The following is a 16,827-nucleotide window of genomic DNA, read 5'->3' on the forward strand; positions in this document are numbered from 1 at the left end:
TGATTCCAGAGAGGGCTGGCGTGTCAGTTCCGTTAACCTTTCTGTTCACAAGAATAATTTGTGAAAAAGTAAAGCCAAGTAAATCTTTTAATTCTTTTGATATTTCGAAGCCAGACTGACTTGCAGTCTTCAACAAAGTTATAGCAAATTAAATTATCTGTCTTATTTTTATTTGCAGTGATAATCTCATCCATATAGTGCCACTTAACAGCGAAGAAGCGAACTAGTGAACTTTTTCCATGAAAATTGTCGAAAAATCCCACTTCAATCACGTTGGTCCAGTAGCTAGACTTGTCCGATTTGCTGGTGAAACTACGAGCATGTTTAGGAGCGTTTTATTTTATATGGAAGTTTCAAAGTAGAAGTGGAACTGAAAAAATTCACATCCCCAGCAGAGCGTTTTGTTTTATAATTTCGAACAGTTTTGTTTTAAAATTTAAAACTGTTATGCGACGCCATTCTATTTGTTGCTGATTTTAAAACACGTTTAGCACTGTGTTTTAAATACGTGGAGAGTACCCAACATAGATACTTAGACCCGATAGACTGCGGAAAAATAAATTTGAATGCAGTAACGCTAAAGGCATGGCGAGACATGAATTTTAAACTAAATAGAACACCCGCTTAAACTGCTGCTGGGGGCAGCAAGCTCTCTTTTCAGTTTTATATTGTAGAACTGGCAAAATTATCAATCTATAACTGAAACACTCCTAACATGCCCTTTGGGGTGAACCGATTAGGGTCAAGATGGAGAGAAAGGTGGGAACATTTGACATTTTTGAGTGAATTAGTTTTATACTTGCAGAATAAAGCATGGCGGTCAGCGCCCTTGAAGTAAACATAAACATCCGAACGAGCATCCTGATTCTTTGGCGCACGATGAAAAGTGAAAAAAGGCCGAGCGTCACCTCGGACCACCGGTTAGAACACTTAGGGACACTTTTTACCTCGAAAAAAACTTTTAAATTAACTATGACCGAACCGAAACAAAACTTATGACAACAGAAAGGCCCACTACGTCACTTGTTTGTGATTCTCTTCTTCATACCCTCGTGTTTTTTCGGCTTTATCAAAGAAAAATTACAACCTCACACATACATAGGGACACTTTTTACCTCGAAAAAATCTTTTAAATTAACTATGATCGAACCGAAACAAAACTTACGACAACAGAAAGGCCCACTACGTCACTTGTTTGTGATTTTCTTCTTCATACCCTCTTGTTTTTTCGGCTTCATCAGAGAAAAATGACAACCTGTCACCGACTTATCTGCCGCTTTCGATAAGATAAATCACGATATCGCAATCGCAAAAATGGAGAGATTTGGAATAAATGGTAGTGTTTTGCAGTTGTTTCGATCCTACCTCACAGACCGAGAGATAGCGGTTATCATAGGAGATTTTCAGGCCCCCACCTTCATTTCTACGTCAGGAATACCTCAAGGAAGCCACTTGGGACCGTTGATGTTTCTGCTATACTTCAATGATGTACATCTAGTTCTGAAGACTCCACGATTGTCCTTCGCAGATGACCTCAAGATATTCCGCCTAATTCGGTCAATTGAAGATTGCAGATTTCTCCAACAGCAGCTTGATGTCTTTGCTGATTGGTGTAACACGAACCGCATGTGCGTGAGCCCGAAGAAGTGTTCGGTAATATCGTTTTCACGGAAAAAAGATTCGATTCATTTTACCTACCGTCTACTAGAAACAGACATTGAACGCGTCAGTCACGTTAAAGATCTGGGAGTGATTCTGGATCCTCAACTTACGTTTAAACAGCACGTCTCCTATGCAGTTGGTAAAGCATCTCGAGCACTGGGATGCATCTTCAGAATAGCCAAAAATTTTACGGATATCTATTGTCTCAAATCGCTCTACTGTTCTTTATCGCGATCGATTCTAGAATATTGCTCTGAAGTTTGGAGTCCAAACTACAATAATGGCATTGAGAGAATAAAGTCCGTTCAGCGTCGCTTTTTACGTTTCGCGCTTCGTAGATTGCCGTGGAGAGATCCTTCCCGACTACCTCGCTATGAAAACCGGTGTCAGCTAATTCAACTTGTAACCGTTGGTTCCATTGCTTAGGTTTTTGTTGTAAATATTATTTGTTTGTCTTTAGAACCTTCACGTTTTTTGTACTAAATACACAACAACAGTAAGTAGGGAAGCTAAAGGGTGCGTACCGCTGTAAAGATAGTTTGCCATCTTTAAGAAAACGTATGGCACTGATCGCGGATGGCGCGAAACTTCTAAAAATGGATTGCGGATAAGGAATTGGAGGGAAATGCAACCTGAAATTCTCATAAAAGGACCAGCAGTTCTCAGCTCTGGTCTCTTTTAATATCAGGCGTCCGTGTGCTGTAGTTTATTTCAACTGGTGAAGTTAAGTGTATAGCCCCCCCCCCGCTTTGGGGCGGGAAGTTGGTTTAAATTGTTGCCATTCGTTCAGGTAGTTAAAGATTTATCCTGTGGAATCGATGGAGTTATTTGGCAACTTTGCGTTGCAATTTTCTTCACCAGGACCTCTTAGTGCCTCTTAGCGCTTCAACTTACGTTTAAACAGCACGTCTTCTATGCAGTTGGTAAAGCATCTCGAGCACTGGGATGCATCTTCAGAATAGCCAAAAATTTTACGGATATCTATTGTCTCAAATCGCTCTACTGTTCTTTATCGCGATCGATTCTAGAATATTGCTCTGAAGTTTGGAGTCCAAACTACAATAATGGCATTGAGAGAATAAAGTCCGTTCAGCGTCGCTTTTTACGTTTCGCGCTTCGTAGATTGCCGTGGAGAGATCCTTCCCGACTACCTCGCTATGAAAACCGGTGTCAGCTAATTCAACTTGTAACCGTTGGTTCCATTGCTTAGGTTTTTGTTGTAAATATTATTTGTTTGTCTTTAGAACCTTCACGTTTTTTGTACTAAATACACAACAACAGTAAGTAGGGAAGCTAAAGGGTGCGTACCGCTGTAAAGATAGTTTGCCATCTTTAAGAAAACGTATGGCACTGATCGCGGATGGCGCGAAACTTCTAAAAATGGATTGCGGATAAGGAATTGGAGGGAAATGCAACCTGAAATTCTCATAAAAGGACCAGCAGTTCTCAGCTCTGGTCTCTTTTAATATCAGGCGTCCGTGTGCTGTAGTTTATTTCAACTGGTGAAGTTAAGTGTATAGCCCCCCCCCCCCCCGCTTTGGGGCGGGAAGTTGGTTTAAATTGTTGCCATTCGTTCAGGTAGTTAAAGATTTATCCTGTGGAATCGATGGAGTTATTTGGCAACTTTGCGTTGCAATTTTCTTCACCAGGACCTCTTAGTGCCTCTTAGCGCTTCTTAGCACCACACACCAGCACACGGTTCGGCACGCGAATCCGGGAGGATTCCGCGCCTAATCGTAAAGGACCGTCGTTCGTCATCCGGCGCTGCGCGCCTCCGCTTCATACCCTCGGGCAAAGGCCCTAATCGCAAAGGAGGGTCCCCTCTCGGTGGTGGCCATTGCGGTTAGCCGCGGTCACGCCGATGCTCGCCAAGGAGGGAAGACGCCTGCCTGCATCCAAGCCAGCAACGCCCGCTGGTCCGTCCAACTGCCATTTGGATCACCATCGTACCGGGGCCTCCATCCGGCCAGTTTAGCCGACGTCCGCGAGGGGATCTCGCCCGTCGGCATCGTCAGCTTTGCGACGCTAATCAGCAGCAGCAGAAAAGTACGGTACGTTGGTGAAAATATTAGTGTACACTCCACAGTAAAATTGTAAATTACACCCCTCACCCACACTACAAATAAAAAGTGTATAAGAAAAGTGAATGTTCTAGGTTTTGTTCTTGATCCGCGTAGCCCTTGATTACCCGGTAGCTAGCCGACCCTGCGATACCAGCTATAGAGTCGCTTCTGCCGTAAGAGCCTTGTTAATCGTTCGGTAACAAACTAGAGCCCCTACATGTTCGAAGGAATACTGCAAGAGCCTTGTTCATCGCTGACACTCTACAAGGTCGTATAGATGCCCCAGCTATTCTGGAACAAATCAACATAAACGTCGCTCCTCGAACACTACGCAACAACATTATGCTCAGATTACCATTCCGACGCACTAACTATAGTATGTATGGAGCCATCACTGGTCTGCAACGAATTTTTAACCAGGCAGCTACGGCATTTGATTTCAACGTTTCTCGACAAAATCTGCGTATACGTTTTTCCAGACTATTTAATCAATTAACTAACAACACTTGACCTTTTTATTTGTTTTTAATTATTGTATGACTATTGTTTTTGTGTACTTGATTGTTAGTAATTAGACTAGTATTTAAGTCAACATCATTGGGGCTTTGATATGCCTGTTGATGTAGGGTAACGAGGGTATTTTGGACCAGTACCATATTTTGGACCACTTGACGATGATTTGTACATTTTTCCATTTAAAGCTCATAACAAATCGAAATATTACTAATGTAACACTGAAATTATTATGCTAGAAAGCAACTCCCGTTGTATTCTGAGTCAGATGGTTTAATAGGAACTATTGAATTGAAAATTTTTAATCGTATTTTCACATTTCAGCTGAACTGGTCCAAAATCAGGAGGAGGTGGCATTGTTGTCACCAACATCGAAGAGTTATTATTTATAAAGTGTATACATTTCAATCATGCAAATATCATTATTATGCTTATAAAACACATAAGAAATCGATTTTAGGTCGAAAAAAGCAATTAGATGTATGAAAATTGTTATTTTGGGTATGTCCAAAATATGGTAGCAATTTCCAAAGGATAACATATTATCGCTTTGCTCCCAATTAACTCTGACACCTCTTTGGATATCTACTCTGCATTAAAAAAAAGTTCACTTTTTGTTCCCAGAAAAGCACTTCTTAGTCAATCATGTACAAATTCATCATACAAAGTAAGATATGTGGACATTTAGATGGTCCAAAATCTGTTTCGAGATGGGTCCAAAATATGTTTACAGCAATGGTACAAAGGAAAATCGATGGTCCAAAATATTCTTTGTTTACGGTCCAAAATAAAGTTGAGGGGTCCAAAATAAGAAAAATGCGCTTTCACGATTTGTCATTTTTCCCAATTATTAGGGTTTATTTGACTATTTAGAACACTAAATATCCAAAAAATGATAATGCCGTACATATTAGCCTATGAAATGATCCAGATTACGTAGCCAAACCGTATTTTTTTCAGATTTTTTTCTCATGACTTCCTAAAGCGGTCCAAAATACCCCTGTTACCCTATTGAACAAATAAACAAATAACCTCACTCATACACGGAATAAAATGTGCACACTAAAGAGACTAGAATAACAAAGAGACGCCATCTTAATTCAGTGAAAACAATTCAACTAGCAACAAGGCTACAGGTCACAGGCAACACTGCAAATGTGCAAGCCTTACCAAACTTGTTTGTTGTTATTCCGTTTGTTGCTTCTAACCAATATAAAAATCCGATGCGACTTCTGGTCTGCTGAGTTCCTTGACCAGCTAAAACATAGTTATATCCGCAGGAATCGTATTTTGCAGCAGCAAAACCATATTAGGCCAAAAGTTATTATTTACATCATATGGTATTCGTTACTCTCTTGCTGAATTTCGTGCTCTCATAAAACTAAGCCCTTTTCTCTTTAGCGTTTCTAAACACGATGGTATTGTAACAAATGTGGTTTGAGGATATAATTGTTATCTTTAAAATCTTTAGTAATTTTAATGAATTGCATAACAATACTTCCTTAAAAACAATGCCACATAATGCTAAACATTTACGATTGACAACTCTCTTGTTCGTTTGGAATGATATTGACAGTAAAATTGGAATTCCAAACGGAACATGGCGTCTCTTTGTTATTCTAGTCTCTTTAGTGCACACCTGTATCCGTCTTGGATTAGGGTAATTTTTTCTAGTCACTCTACCCGAGCGGAAGAAAATAACTTCAGAACACCAAATTCAGGTATACTATACCCAATGATTGAACTCCACAATAAGGTATTGAGGAGGCTTGCATCATAGGTAAAATACTACGAATAACTAGTTGATAATGAAACGAGTTATTATAATACCTGAACACCCAAGTAGCAATTTTTGTTTCAGTAACTATTTAATAACCAGTTGGTAACAAAAAATAGGTGCTGTTGCAACTGACATCTAACTTCCTGCGCGACCCAAAAAGCGCAGTTTTAGGCTGATTTTCAACTTATTTATGATTGAGCAAAACTGTAAAAACTAGTTCCCGTTTCGTTGCAATAACGATTCGAGAATAGCTAAATGAAATCATATTGTTGTCAATATGTTGAATGTAGGTCGCAACAAGATTATTAAATGATACTTTTTTGTCGTTCACCTGGACTGTAAATCGCAACTGAAAAGTAACATCTTTTCATGTAAATAGTTAATATTATGTTACCAGTGGAAATGAAAATGAAGACCAAGTCAAAATACTTGTTGAATATTTAAATATGAACAGTAGCGTCATTCTTTATATCAAAAATTGCCAATGAAGCATTAAATTTTACTGCGCATCAGAGTCTATCGAGTGATATTTTATTCCACTTCTTATTATTTCGCGCGCTCTTGGTGAAACCAAATTATAAATAGTATTTAAAAACAGTTTTCAAAGAAAAAACGATTCCGAATATTAGAAATCCAATGCTATTAAATAAAACACACAATAATCATAAATCAGGAACATAAATTGTTTTAACGGTAGACTTTTATAAATGTTCGCGAGTCGGTTGAGGTTTTATTCCCAATACAATAGAAAATTATGCATATAAGCAACATGGCTTTCAAGCCATCCAGGGCCAACTTTAGGATGTGATTTGGGTGAGTACCAAACAATGCGCTTTTCGAATAAATTTATATCAGTGAGCAAAGAGTTTTATTTGTGAATTTCTATTATTCCAGCATACGTTTTGTCTCCAGCGAACAATTTTCAGTTCACATCAAAATATGCCTTTCCTTAGTATGACCCTGTACTTTACTAATCTTGTTGAAAACGTTCTAGTCGTATTCTTGTCATACGCACGTATTAGACACATGTCATCGTTATACCTTGAATCACAAACTCACACGTATTTATGAAAGGCATTCGCAACACTGAATTGACCAATTCATAACTAAAGTTCAGCAAAATAATAATTAGGTTGTATTTTTGTTTACATTACGTTGCGAAAATTCACCGATGACACTTCATGCGCTACACTTCATATTATACCGGCGTCGAACTGTACGGTGGCGCCAACTATAATATGTTGGGTGTATCGGAAAAATGTAAACATGTGACATGAATGATTATAACGAAATCTTTCTGTTGCCGCAGTAGTAGTATTAATACCAATAGTTGAACTAATGGGTTATACTCCTATGCGAAGCACAGGGAAATCTTATTACAATACACAATAAAAATAAACTATTTCCATTAAAATAGGAGCTATTTTAAACCAATGGCAAATCAAATGTATTTATACTTGCGCATCTTATAAAAATGAATGGATAAGAATAAGGACTCAATGATTATAGGAACTGAAATTGATAATAACGCAACCAGTGCTACACATATGTTCCGTTAGTGGACCACGAGATAACAAATTGAAAAAGAAATTCAGTCGCAACTTTGATATTTTTCCACACAATAGGAACTGAGAGTATTTGATTGCTGCAATATTTTTCTCCTTAGTAATACATTTATCGATAAAGGGTGCTTTCAACGTTTTATTTTTATTTTGGATTATTTGGCGGCTGATTTAGCATGTGATCATATTTTTTTTTTCATTATTTCAGTTTTCGTAATCTTGTGAACCATTACAAATGGCAAACCATTGAACCGAACTTTCCCTAGTTCACCCAGTTCTACAGTATTCAGTTATGGCATCTAGCTCATCAGTTGTTGAGATTATGAGAGACATAAATTCGAATGGTATCGAAGCGCAAGAGCAGGCGGTCAATGCACAGTACTCTTTTTCAATATTCGAACTAGGTTTCAATTAATCGATGGTCAGCCGTATGACTTATTACACGACTAAAACTGAAACTAAAGGTGTTGCAAACCTTGAAGGGCAACATATGGAAACAAGCAGTTCTCTACAACTTTTTTGAAGAAAAACACAAAATTTATAGGATGCCATGGAGTTTCTAGGCCACTCATCATACCGACAACATCGTTTTGTTTGTTTTTCATACCCATTTAACCAAAAATTAGCCTCGTCTAAAATAGTAGTTGTTTTATGTAAAATATCAAAATTCGCGAACATAGTTCAAGCGCAGATTTTTTCATGGGGAGTGGATCTAAAAATGCCGGAATTTTGTCTACACGGTTTGTTGACGGCCCCCTTTCCGGGTGGAGTTCTCAAGAAATTTTTGCATTCATAGACAAAATGTCATTCAGCAAAACAATTACAAAAAAAGAAAATTGAAAATTAATATATGGACTAGTATTTTCAGACGCTTCACATATTAAACAAGGAATTTTCTAAATAGTATTACTCCTAAGATAACGCTATTTTGTTTTCGGAAGGTACTCTAAGTAAATTATTTGTTTCAAATTCATACTACTCGATCCACCCATCTTGTTCTCAGTTCCAAAATTATTTTCTAATATATTAATTATATGATCTGTGTGGAAAGGATTTAATCGTTTCGTTTAAAATCAGTAATAACATACCTGCTTTTTGTTTATATTTTCCAAAACACCGAACATTTTGTAGTTGGCGCCACCGTACAGTTCAATGCCTCTATAATGTCAAGTGGAGCGCATGAAGTGTCGTCGGTGAATTTTCGCAATGTAATGCCAACAAAAATACAACTTATTTTTCGTTTTGCTAAATATTAGTTGTGAATTTGTTGATCCAGTGTTGCGAAAGCATTTTGTTAATACATGTGAGTTTGTGCTGAAAGGCGTAATGATGGTATGTGACGGATACCTGCGTATAACACGAATATGACATTGTAAACTGAAACGTTTTCAGTAAGAATCTTGGTGTTGGACAAATGTGCAATTGTCAAAATATATATCACAAAATCAAAATCGTAACTAAATTTCAACAAACTCTTCAGCATCAGCAATCAGTTCGGAACATTAATGAACATGTTATAGCTGGCAACATAAATGACCATTTGGTGACAAAAGATGTTATTAAATAACCTTGATGTTATCTATGTTCAACCAGTGCAACAAAAATAACTTTATTGTTTTCTCGTTGCAACATAGTTTGGACTTAGACGATTAAAACTAGTTGCGATTTGCTACTTGGGCAATAACAAAACCTTTTCAACCGTCCAATAACAAAATTCACAGTATGGAGGTATTCAATAAGGTATTGATTTGGTATTTGTAAAAATCACTGGAATACATAAATAATACAAAAATAATAATCAATTAATAACAGGTTTTGGTATTATATCAGAAAATAGTATGCTCGGGTTATTGGCTTATTTTCTCGGGGAATGTGAATGCTCTGGCGCGAAGACGATTGACCCCAGATGCTTTGTTGTGTCACTATGTCTTTGTTGGCTGACTATTATTTATTTTGATAAGACATCTGCGACCATAAACTGTCTTGTTTTGCATTTTTTAATAGTAAATTGTCTCCATTTATTATTTGGTGTAACAAAATCCGCGCGCATCCAGGTTCCAGAACATAAAAATATGCTACGATTTGCATCACTTTTTTTGGCATTCTATCTTTCTCGATCTTCAATCCAGAACAATTTGCGAAAACGGAAAGGTTGGCCTGCTGCTATTTAATCCATCCGAATCATCGTTTAGCAGATTAGTTTGTCATTGAATTGAAAGAGAATGTACGTTTTATTTAAACAAATATCTAGCTGGAAAATTTAAACGATGAAACTCAGTCGAAAAAGCGTTTTGCCTTTCCATAGACTGAGTCTACCCCCACAAATATTTGGCGCGCTAATCAAACGATTTACAGTAAGAACTTGTCCGTGCAAGTACTAACGCTCATCTAGGAAAGTAAAAGTGGGGAAAACCTTATATTAAAAGAAACTGACCATTTGTTTGGTTTAGTCTATACTAGAAAATTGTTGATGAGAGTGAAAAACGCTACCAACTAGTAGGTGCGCGGAAAGTGAGTTACACAAGACCTGTGAAGAAAAAAGTATGGTGATTGAGCAAGCAAAAGTTTCTGGTGGCGTTTCAATAATTGTAGGAGCACATTTACTACAATAATCCAATTGGCGAGCGAACCGTCACAGCAAGCTGGTCGCAAACGTTTGGCTTGGTGCGTTTTCACCATTCTAATTCAACAGACAAACCGTATGTACTTAACAGTGCTTTCATTTGAAATATTCATTCCTTTGAAATATTTGCAACAGTCATTGCTAGATTACATAAACACGTTAGACAACACGTCCACTGTTGTGATTCGTTCGATTATTGCGCGTACCGTTCTTATGTTGAGTGGCGTTTTGTACAAGAACGACTGAATACGAAGCACAGTGTCATCTTGGTGAAGTGTGGACAGTTTCATTCTGGGCTTCATTCATGAATAGGAAACAATAAGCAGTTTAATCAATTCAGAAAATGAGAGATATGTGGATTTAAGTTGCAACGTGTTGGTTAGCTTTATAAACACTAGATAAATTCAAAACACAAAAGTCAAACGTAATGGATTACATACCTTTTTTTTTTTTTTCAAAAGATCGATTTTTTTTATTACTTGATCTGAAAGTACAACTCCTTGAGAACATTTATTCAATTTTTCAAAGAGATCGAAGAAATAGATCGAAAGTTACAGCGCTTCCAAGCACGCTTCGTCTACCAAGAGCAGTGGTAACTTGAAATTTTTAACTCGAATTCTCGAAATGTCGTTTTTCCAAAAATGGTTTTCCGTGATCACGATTGCCGAAAAACCACTCAACCGATTTTCTTAATTTTTTTTTTCAATTAATCGCAATTAAATTTTCTCGTACTTTAACGATTCCTTTTGTATGCACAAATTTTTGTTTTGTAGATGAGATTTTTTATGCAATTCGTAGAGCTTAAAACAGCGATTTTTTAGGAAAAACATTCACGAATGCAGGAAAAAATATTCTTTATACAACTAATCGTTAATGTACGAGGAATACTGCAATTTTTTGGGTTTTGGGATTTTTGTTGACCTATTCGTCTTCAATTGTTGGACCTACAGGGTTAGTACTTTCAGAAGATATACTTATGATTGTCTGACATACAACTTTGTCGAAGACACCATCTTTCTATCTCGTTCCATTAAAAAGTTGATAGCAGAGCCGCCCTAGCGGCTGAATTTGAACTAATATGAAATGATCAAATAAAGCGCTGGATGCCATGCAACAACTTTATCAAATCCATCATAAATCTAAAACGGAAGATAAGGAAAGTGTGGTAAATTGTGGTTTACCCCCTTTTGGACGCTAGGTACTCCCGGGGTTACTCCCTCCAACTACGAAAATGCTGGTGAATTGTAAGGTAGTTCATGTAATGATCTTATATTTTGTAGATAATATGGATCAACGAATTACTAATAAATAAAATAAACAATAAAAACAAAGTTAATTTGGAAATGCGAAAGTTTTTTCTATTTCCTGCAAAATGTGGGTTAGCCCCTTTTGGACGCCAGCCATTCAATTGTTATTCTACCATCGCGACGCTAATATCACATAAAATTCCTTGAAAACTACAAATAGTTATAATTTTTTGACCTCAAAGAACTAAACTTGGTGTTGCCAATTGGATTTATATTCAGAAGAAATGATCGGTTTCTGCTTAAGGAAGGTTGTTATAATAATTATTTGTGCCAAATACGTGGTAAAAAATGGACGTTTGTTTGCTCAGTGAAGAGGTGAATAATTCCTAACAAGCAAGGGCTAACATTTCACTTGATTGATGAAATTTAAATTAATGTTATTGGTATTGACATATCTGACGTTTAAAATACTCAAGCTGAGATTTCGAATTTTCAACTACCGCCCTCCCTTTAACCCTAGAAGCGGTTTGTTTTCCTTCAAATTCGCCATGTTAACGATTATATATATATATATATATATATATATATATATATATATATATATATATATATATATATATATATATATATATATATATATATATATATATATATATATATATATATATATATATATATATATATATATATATATATATATATATATATATATATATATATATATATATATATATATATATATATATATATATATATATATATATATATATATATATATATATATTAGGGTGGGACAAAAAATAGATTCCAGCTCCGAGCAACTTTTTAGGTACCATTTGGGTCCCAGAACAACTGTGCAAATTCTTAGCTCGATCGGTGAAACTATATTTTTGCGCCCACTGTTTAAAGTTTACATGGGATTTTGTATGGGAAAGTAAACTTTTACAAAATAATTCCTCCAGGAGTCGCCCATTACTTCTTAAAAATATATCGTTATGTGGCTTGTATAGGAAATTTAACGAAGAAAAAAAGTCTCGAAAACCACGAAATGATCTGACGCCTGAGAAAAAAGTTATTAACCAGAAACCGATTGATGCTCTGACGATTGATAAAATATTCATTTTTTCTAGCACCACTGCTGTTGGTTGTCCAATTATACGCAATTTTGTTTTAATCCTCTCTTAACGTATCTAAATCGTTTATCTATACTATTTGGCCACTTCGCAAGATTTTGAGAGAAAAATTGAGGCTTCTTTTGTACATAATAAGAGAAAGTTAAAATTTTTGTTTATAATAAAACCGTCAGAAGCAGTGATGCTATGAAAAGTGAAATTTTCATCTATCTTCAGGGCATCAATCGGTTTTTGCTTAATAACTTTTTCCACAAGCATCAGATCGTTTCGCAGTCTTCTAGACTTTGTTTTCTTGACAAATTTCCTATAAAAATCAGACATCTGTTTATTTTTAGAAGATAACGGGCGACTCTTGGAAGAATTAATTTGCAGAAGACGATTTCCCCATACGAAATCCCATGTAAACTTTAAACAGTGGGCGCAAAAATATAGTTTCACCGATCGAGCTAAAAATTTGCAGAGTTGTTCTGGGAGCTAAATGGGACCCAAAAAGTTACTCGGAGCCAAATTTTATTTTTTTCATATAACCATGTCCCACTCTAATATATATATATATATATATATATATATATATATATATATATATATATATATATATATATATATATATATATATATATATATATATATATATATATATATATATATATATATATATATATATATATATATATATATATATATATATATATATATATATATATATATATATATATATATATTATATATATATATATATATATATATATATATATTATATATATATATATATATATATTATATATATATATATATATATATATATATATATATATATATATATATATATATATATATATATATATATATATATATATATATATATATATATATATATATATATATGTATATATATAAGTTGGGGGGGCAAACCTAAGTTGTATAAACTCATTGGGAAACACAGCCAAACAGTGCTTTTAAGGAACTGCTACCAACACATAGATATGTATATCGCTCGTACAAACATATAGATAAATAGTGCCCTCAATTAAGTTACTACAACTTAACCGTTACACAAGGTTGCGAAAGAAAAATATTTTTAAAATATTGAATAAAAAAATGTTTCTGGAAATGGTAGTACCCCCTTACGAAAAGTGAAGATGCTAGCCGATTTATAGGTGTAATCAAACTTCATGAAACTCAGCTGAAGACACTTAATCACAAAAACATCAATGAAAGCCAAAAAATACTTTTGTTCGCCATTTTTCAGTTTGTGATCACGGTGCGGCGTCTCACCCGCACATGCGGCATCTCTCCCGCAATGACCTTTTTTGTAAAATGTTCGTGTAAATTTGATGAATTTTTTTTTCATGACAAAAACCATTTCGCAGTATTTTAGAAACTTGTCGCAATTGATAAAAATGATTTAATCAATTATTGAATGGTTTACTTTGATGCAGGATCGATTTTGGAAAATGAGCGGCTTCTCTCCCCAAATTACCCTACCTGACGCAAATGATCATTTAATGATATTCTGAAGTGAAAAAACACATTTTAGCTACATATCCTCCGCCATCGATTGCGGCATCTCACCCGCAATTTTGATGCGGCATCTCTCCCAATTGTATGGGAGAGATGCCGCACGACGACATTTTCCTCTAAAATTATGGATGACCGTGCTTATGACCAGAATGCCTTCTAAAAGGTCCCAGCTATTCAACCGATACATGATTTACCAAAAAAAATGAGCGATTTAAAAAAAACAATCCTGTATCCAAAGTCAACAGCTGATTGACGTTTGAAAGTAATCGATTTCAAGGGGCTTATCGGTTGATTTCTGTGGCGATCTAGAAAAAGCATACTTAGAAATTCAATGGAACTTATTTTTTTGAATTCATATTCCGGAATGTTTTTAGTGAAATAAATGTTTTAGATGTTGCGCTTCTTCCATTCAGTATCAATTAGTTTGTGTCGCAAAAAGGTAGGTCTGCCAACTTTTGAAGGTCATACCTGATATATTCAATCACGTTATGTAGTATTCTTGTGCCTTATCGGCTTTTTTCAGACGGCGTGTCCATTTTCTGTACCACCAAGAGTCAAGAAATTGCTGTAACTGCTCCAAAACCATTGACAATTAGGCCGCTCCTCGTATTGGCAAAAATTCCATTACTAATTTAACAATCATATTCTGCCGCTGCAAACACATTGCAATTTATCAGCCCTTCCTTGAGCATGATTTCATTTTTCATACTTGCTTTATGATATTACGTAAGAAAGGACGAACCCTCTCCCCCTCAGATAAGAATTTGTAAGATATATTAAAACTCCCCCTCCCCCATATGCTTTTACGTAATTAGTGTAGGGCGTCACACCTTTACAAAAATTGAAACTTTTCCTCATTTACACGCACTTACAAAAACTTTTAACTTATTTTGTTCTCTATGGTAATGATGAATTTTTGTTACCTGTTGATAAAAATTATTAAAAATAATGAAATACCCACAGAAATTTGAGCCACGTGTTTTGTAAGCAGATAAAGACTATCATGAAATCGAACACCACCAGAATTCAGAATTTGTCGTGTTGAATCGAAGGTTTTAGACTTTTGTTGTGATCAGGGTCTGGAATTGATGATGGAGTTGTGTTGGTTTTGCTCAACAATATGACTCACGGTGTCTCTGATAGAAAATATTTAACCAAAAACGGATTTGTAAAGAAAACCTTCGAAGACACCATTTAGCCAGTTTCGTGTTGATAATTAGATTTCTTGAAATAAAATTATTTTTCTTCGACATATATTTTTGCTCGGGGTTCCTATGTAACTGATGTTGCATTCAAAATTCTATCATTGTTTTATGTAGTGATGTCTGATTTTTGCAAATAATCGATTATCCGTTAATCGAATAATATTTGAGAGATTGATTAATTCATTCGATTAATCGACAAAAATAATCGATTAAAATCAATAATCGATTACTTAGTAAACCCTAGTTTGTCAACCAAAAAAAAAAAGGTCGCTCGACACATTTTGAAAAATTTTAAGAAGTCTGGTCATATTTTTTTGCTCTGCGACTTTCGTTTTCAATGCCACCCTTCATTAATTATGCTCTCGATTAATTGATATCAGCTACTCGATTTGCTCGATTATACCGAAAGCTTGTAATCGATTATTGATTTTTCGATTATTTTAGAAATTAATCGATTATTTGCATTAATCGAGTAAAAAAAGACATCACTAGTTCTATGGATTCTTCGTACAATTTTATCTCAATTAGATTTTGTTTTCGTTTTTAGTTTCGTTGAAAGTTACGAGTTTAATCACGATCGAAAGACTCTCCCTTTAGAAGCACATCAAATCAGTGGTCCACATATTAGTAAAAAATAATATTTTCCGCAAAATCATTTCATGTTCTGTTTTGTAGTCAACTAGAAAATGTTTGGAAGCAGCAGGGTGTTATCTGTTTTTAGGAATTGTATATTTGTTCAAAGTAGCAATTCTATTATAGGAAATATGGGAAAGTTGAAATTTTAAAGTTCACTTTAGCAAGTACTTTGAAATTATTGATCGACGAAACAAAGGATCTAAATACATCAAAGAATGGTCAAATGATCGGAGAAATCCGAAAATGATATAATTTTGAATAAGAAAATGGTCGAAAAAGAATCCCAAGCCAAAAAAACTCTAATAATATACAATATAAACAAAATAGTATTGTTTCGCGGATTTGAAGAATTTCTAAAAAGTTAAAAAGATAACAGGTTTATGACCCTAAGTTAGCCCAAAAACTCTTCTGTCTTTTTACAACCCGATAGATGCGAAAAATTATAACGTTTTTATGTAGTAGTATTTTCAATGCAAAATACAATAATAATATAGTGTATTCATCGCAAAATCCAAAGAGAAAGTATTCAAAATTTCAACCAATTTTCGAAGGTTAATTCACAAAGAAAGATTTATCTCACTTTCCATTGAAGTAGGAAGCATATATTAGGAACTAGGAAGCAGATACTAGGCCAATGTTCTTATAACATATGTACTAACAAAAACTGTAATCATTCAAGTCGACATACATAAAAATGATTTCTCGATTAAAGGGATGCTCGTTTGTGAAAAATGTTCTCTAAATTTAAATATCAAACAAAAGATACGTAAACATAACTATGTAATTGAATTCAACGAACAACAATACAAACAAATACATCATAAACTGAAAATTTATTTTGTGATACCAATTATTTATAAAGGTTAAAAAATGTTAGTTTTT

General features: G+C 34.9%; 1 protein-coding gene across 2 annotated transcripts in view; it reads left to right on the top strand.

Moving 5' to 3' along the window:
- The first annotated feature begins 8,733 nt into the window (after positions 1-8,733).
- Positions 8,734-16,827, top strand: part of LOC131682791 (probable cytochrome P450 303a1) — a 202,671-nt gene continuing 194,577 nt past the window's right edge. Inside the window, exon 1 of one of the 2 annotated variants that reach the window (XM_058964544.1) lies at positions 8,734-8,912. In XM_058964544.1, coding sequence (XP_058820527.1) covers positions 8,907-8,912 — 6 coding nt within the window. In that variant the 5' untranslated portion in view covers positions 8,734-8,906. Of the gene's footprint in view, positions 8,913-10,061; positions 10,280-16,827 lie in introns of those variants that run through there. The other variant, XM_058964546.1, reaches the window with a different exon arrangement.

This window comes from Topomyia yanbarensis, chromosome 2 (genome assembly GCF_030247195.1).
Source record: "Topomyia yanbarensis strain Yona2022 chromosome 2, ASM3024719v1, whole genome shotgun sequence".
Lineage (NCBI taxonomy): Eukaryota > Metazoa > Arthropoda > Insecta > Diptera > Culicidae > Topomyia > Topomyia yanbarensis.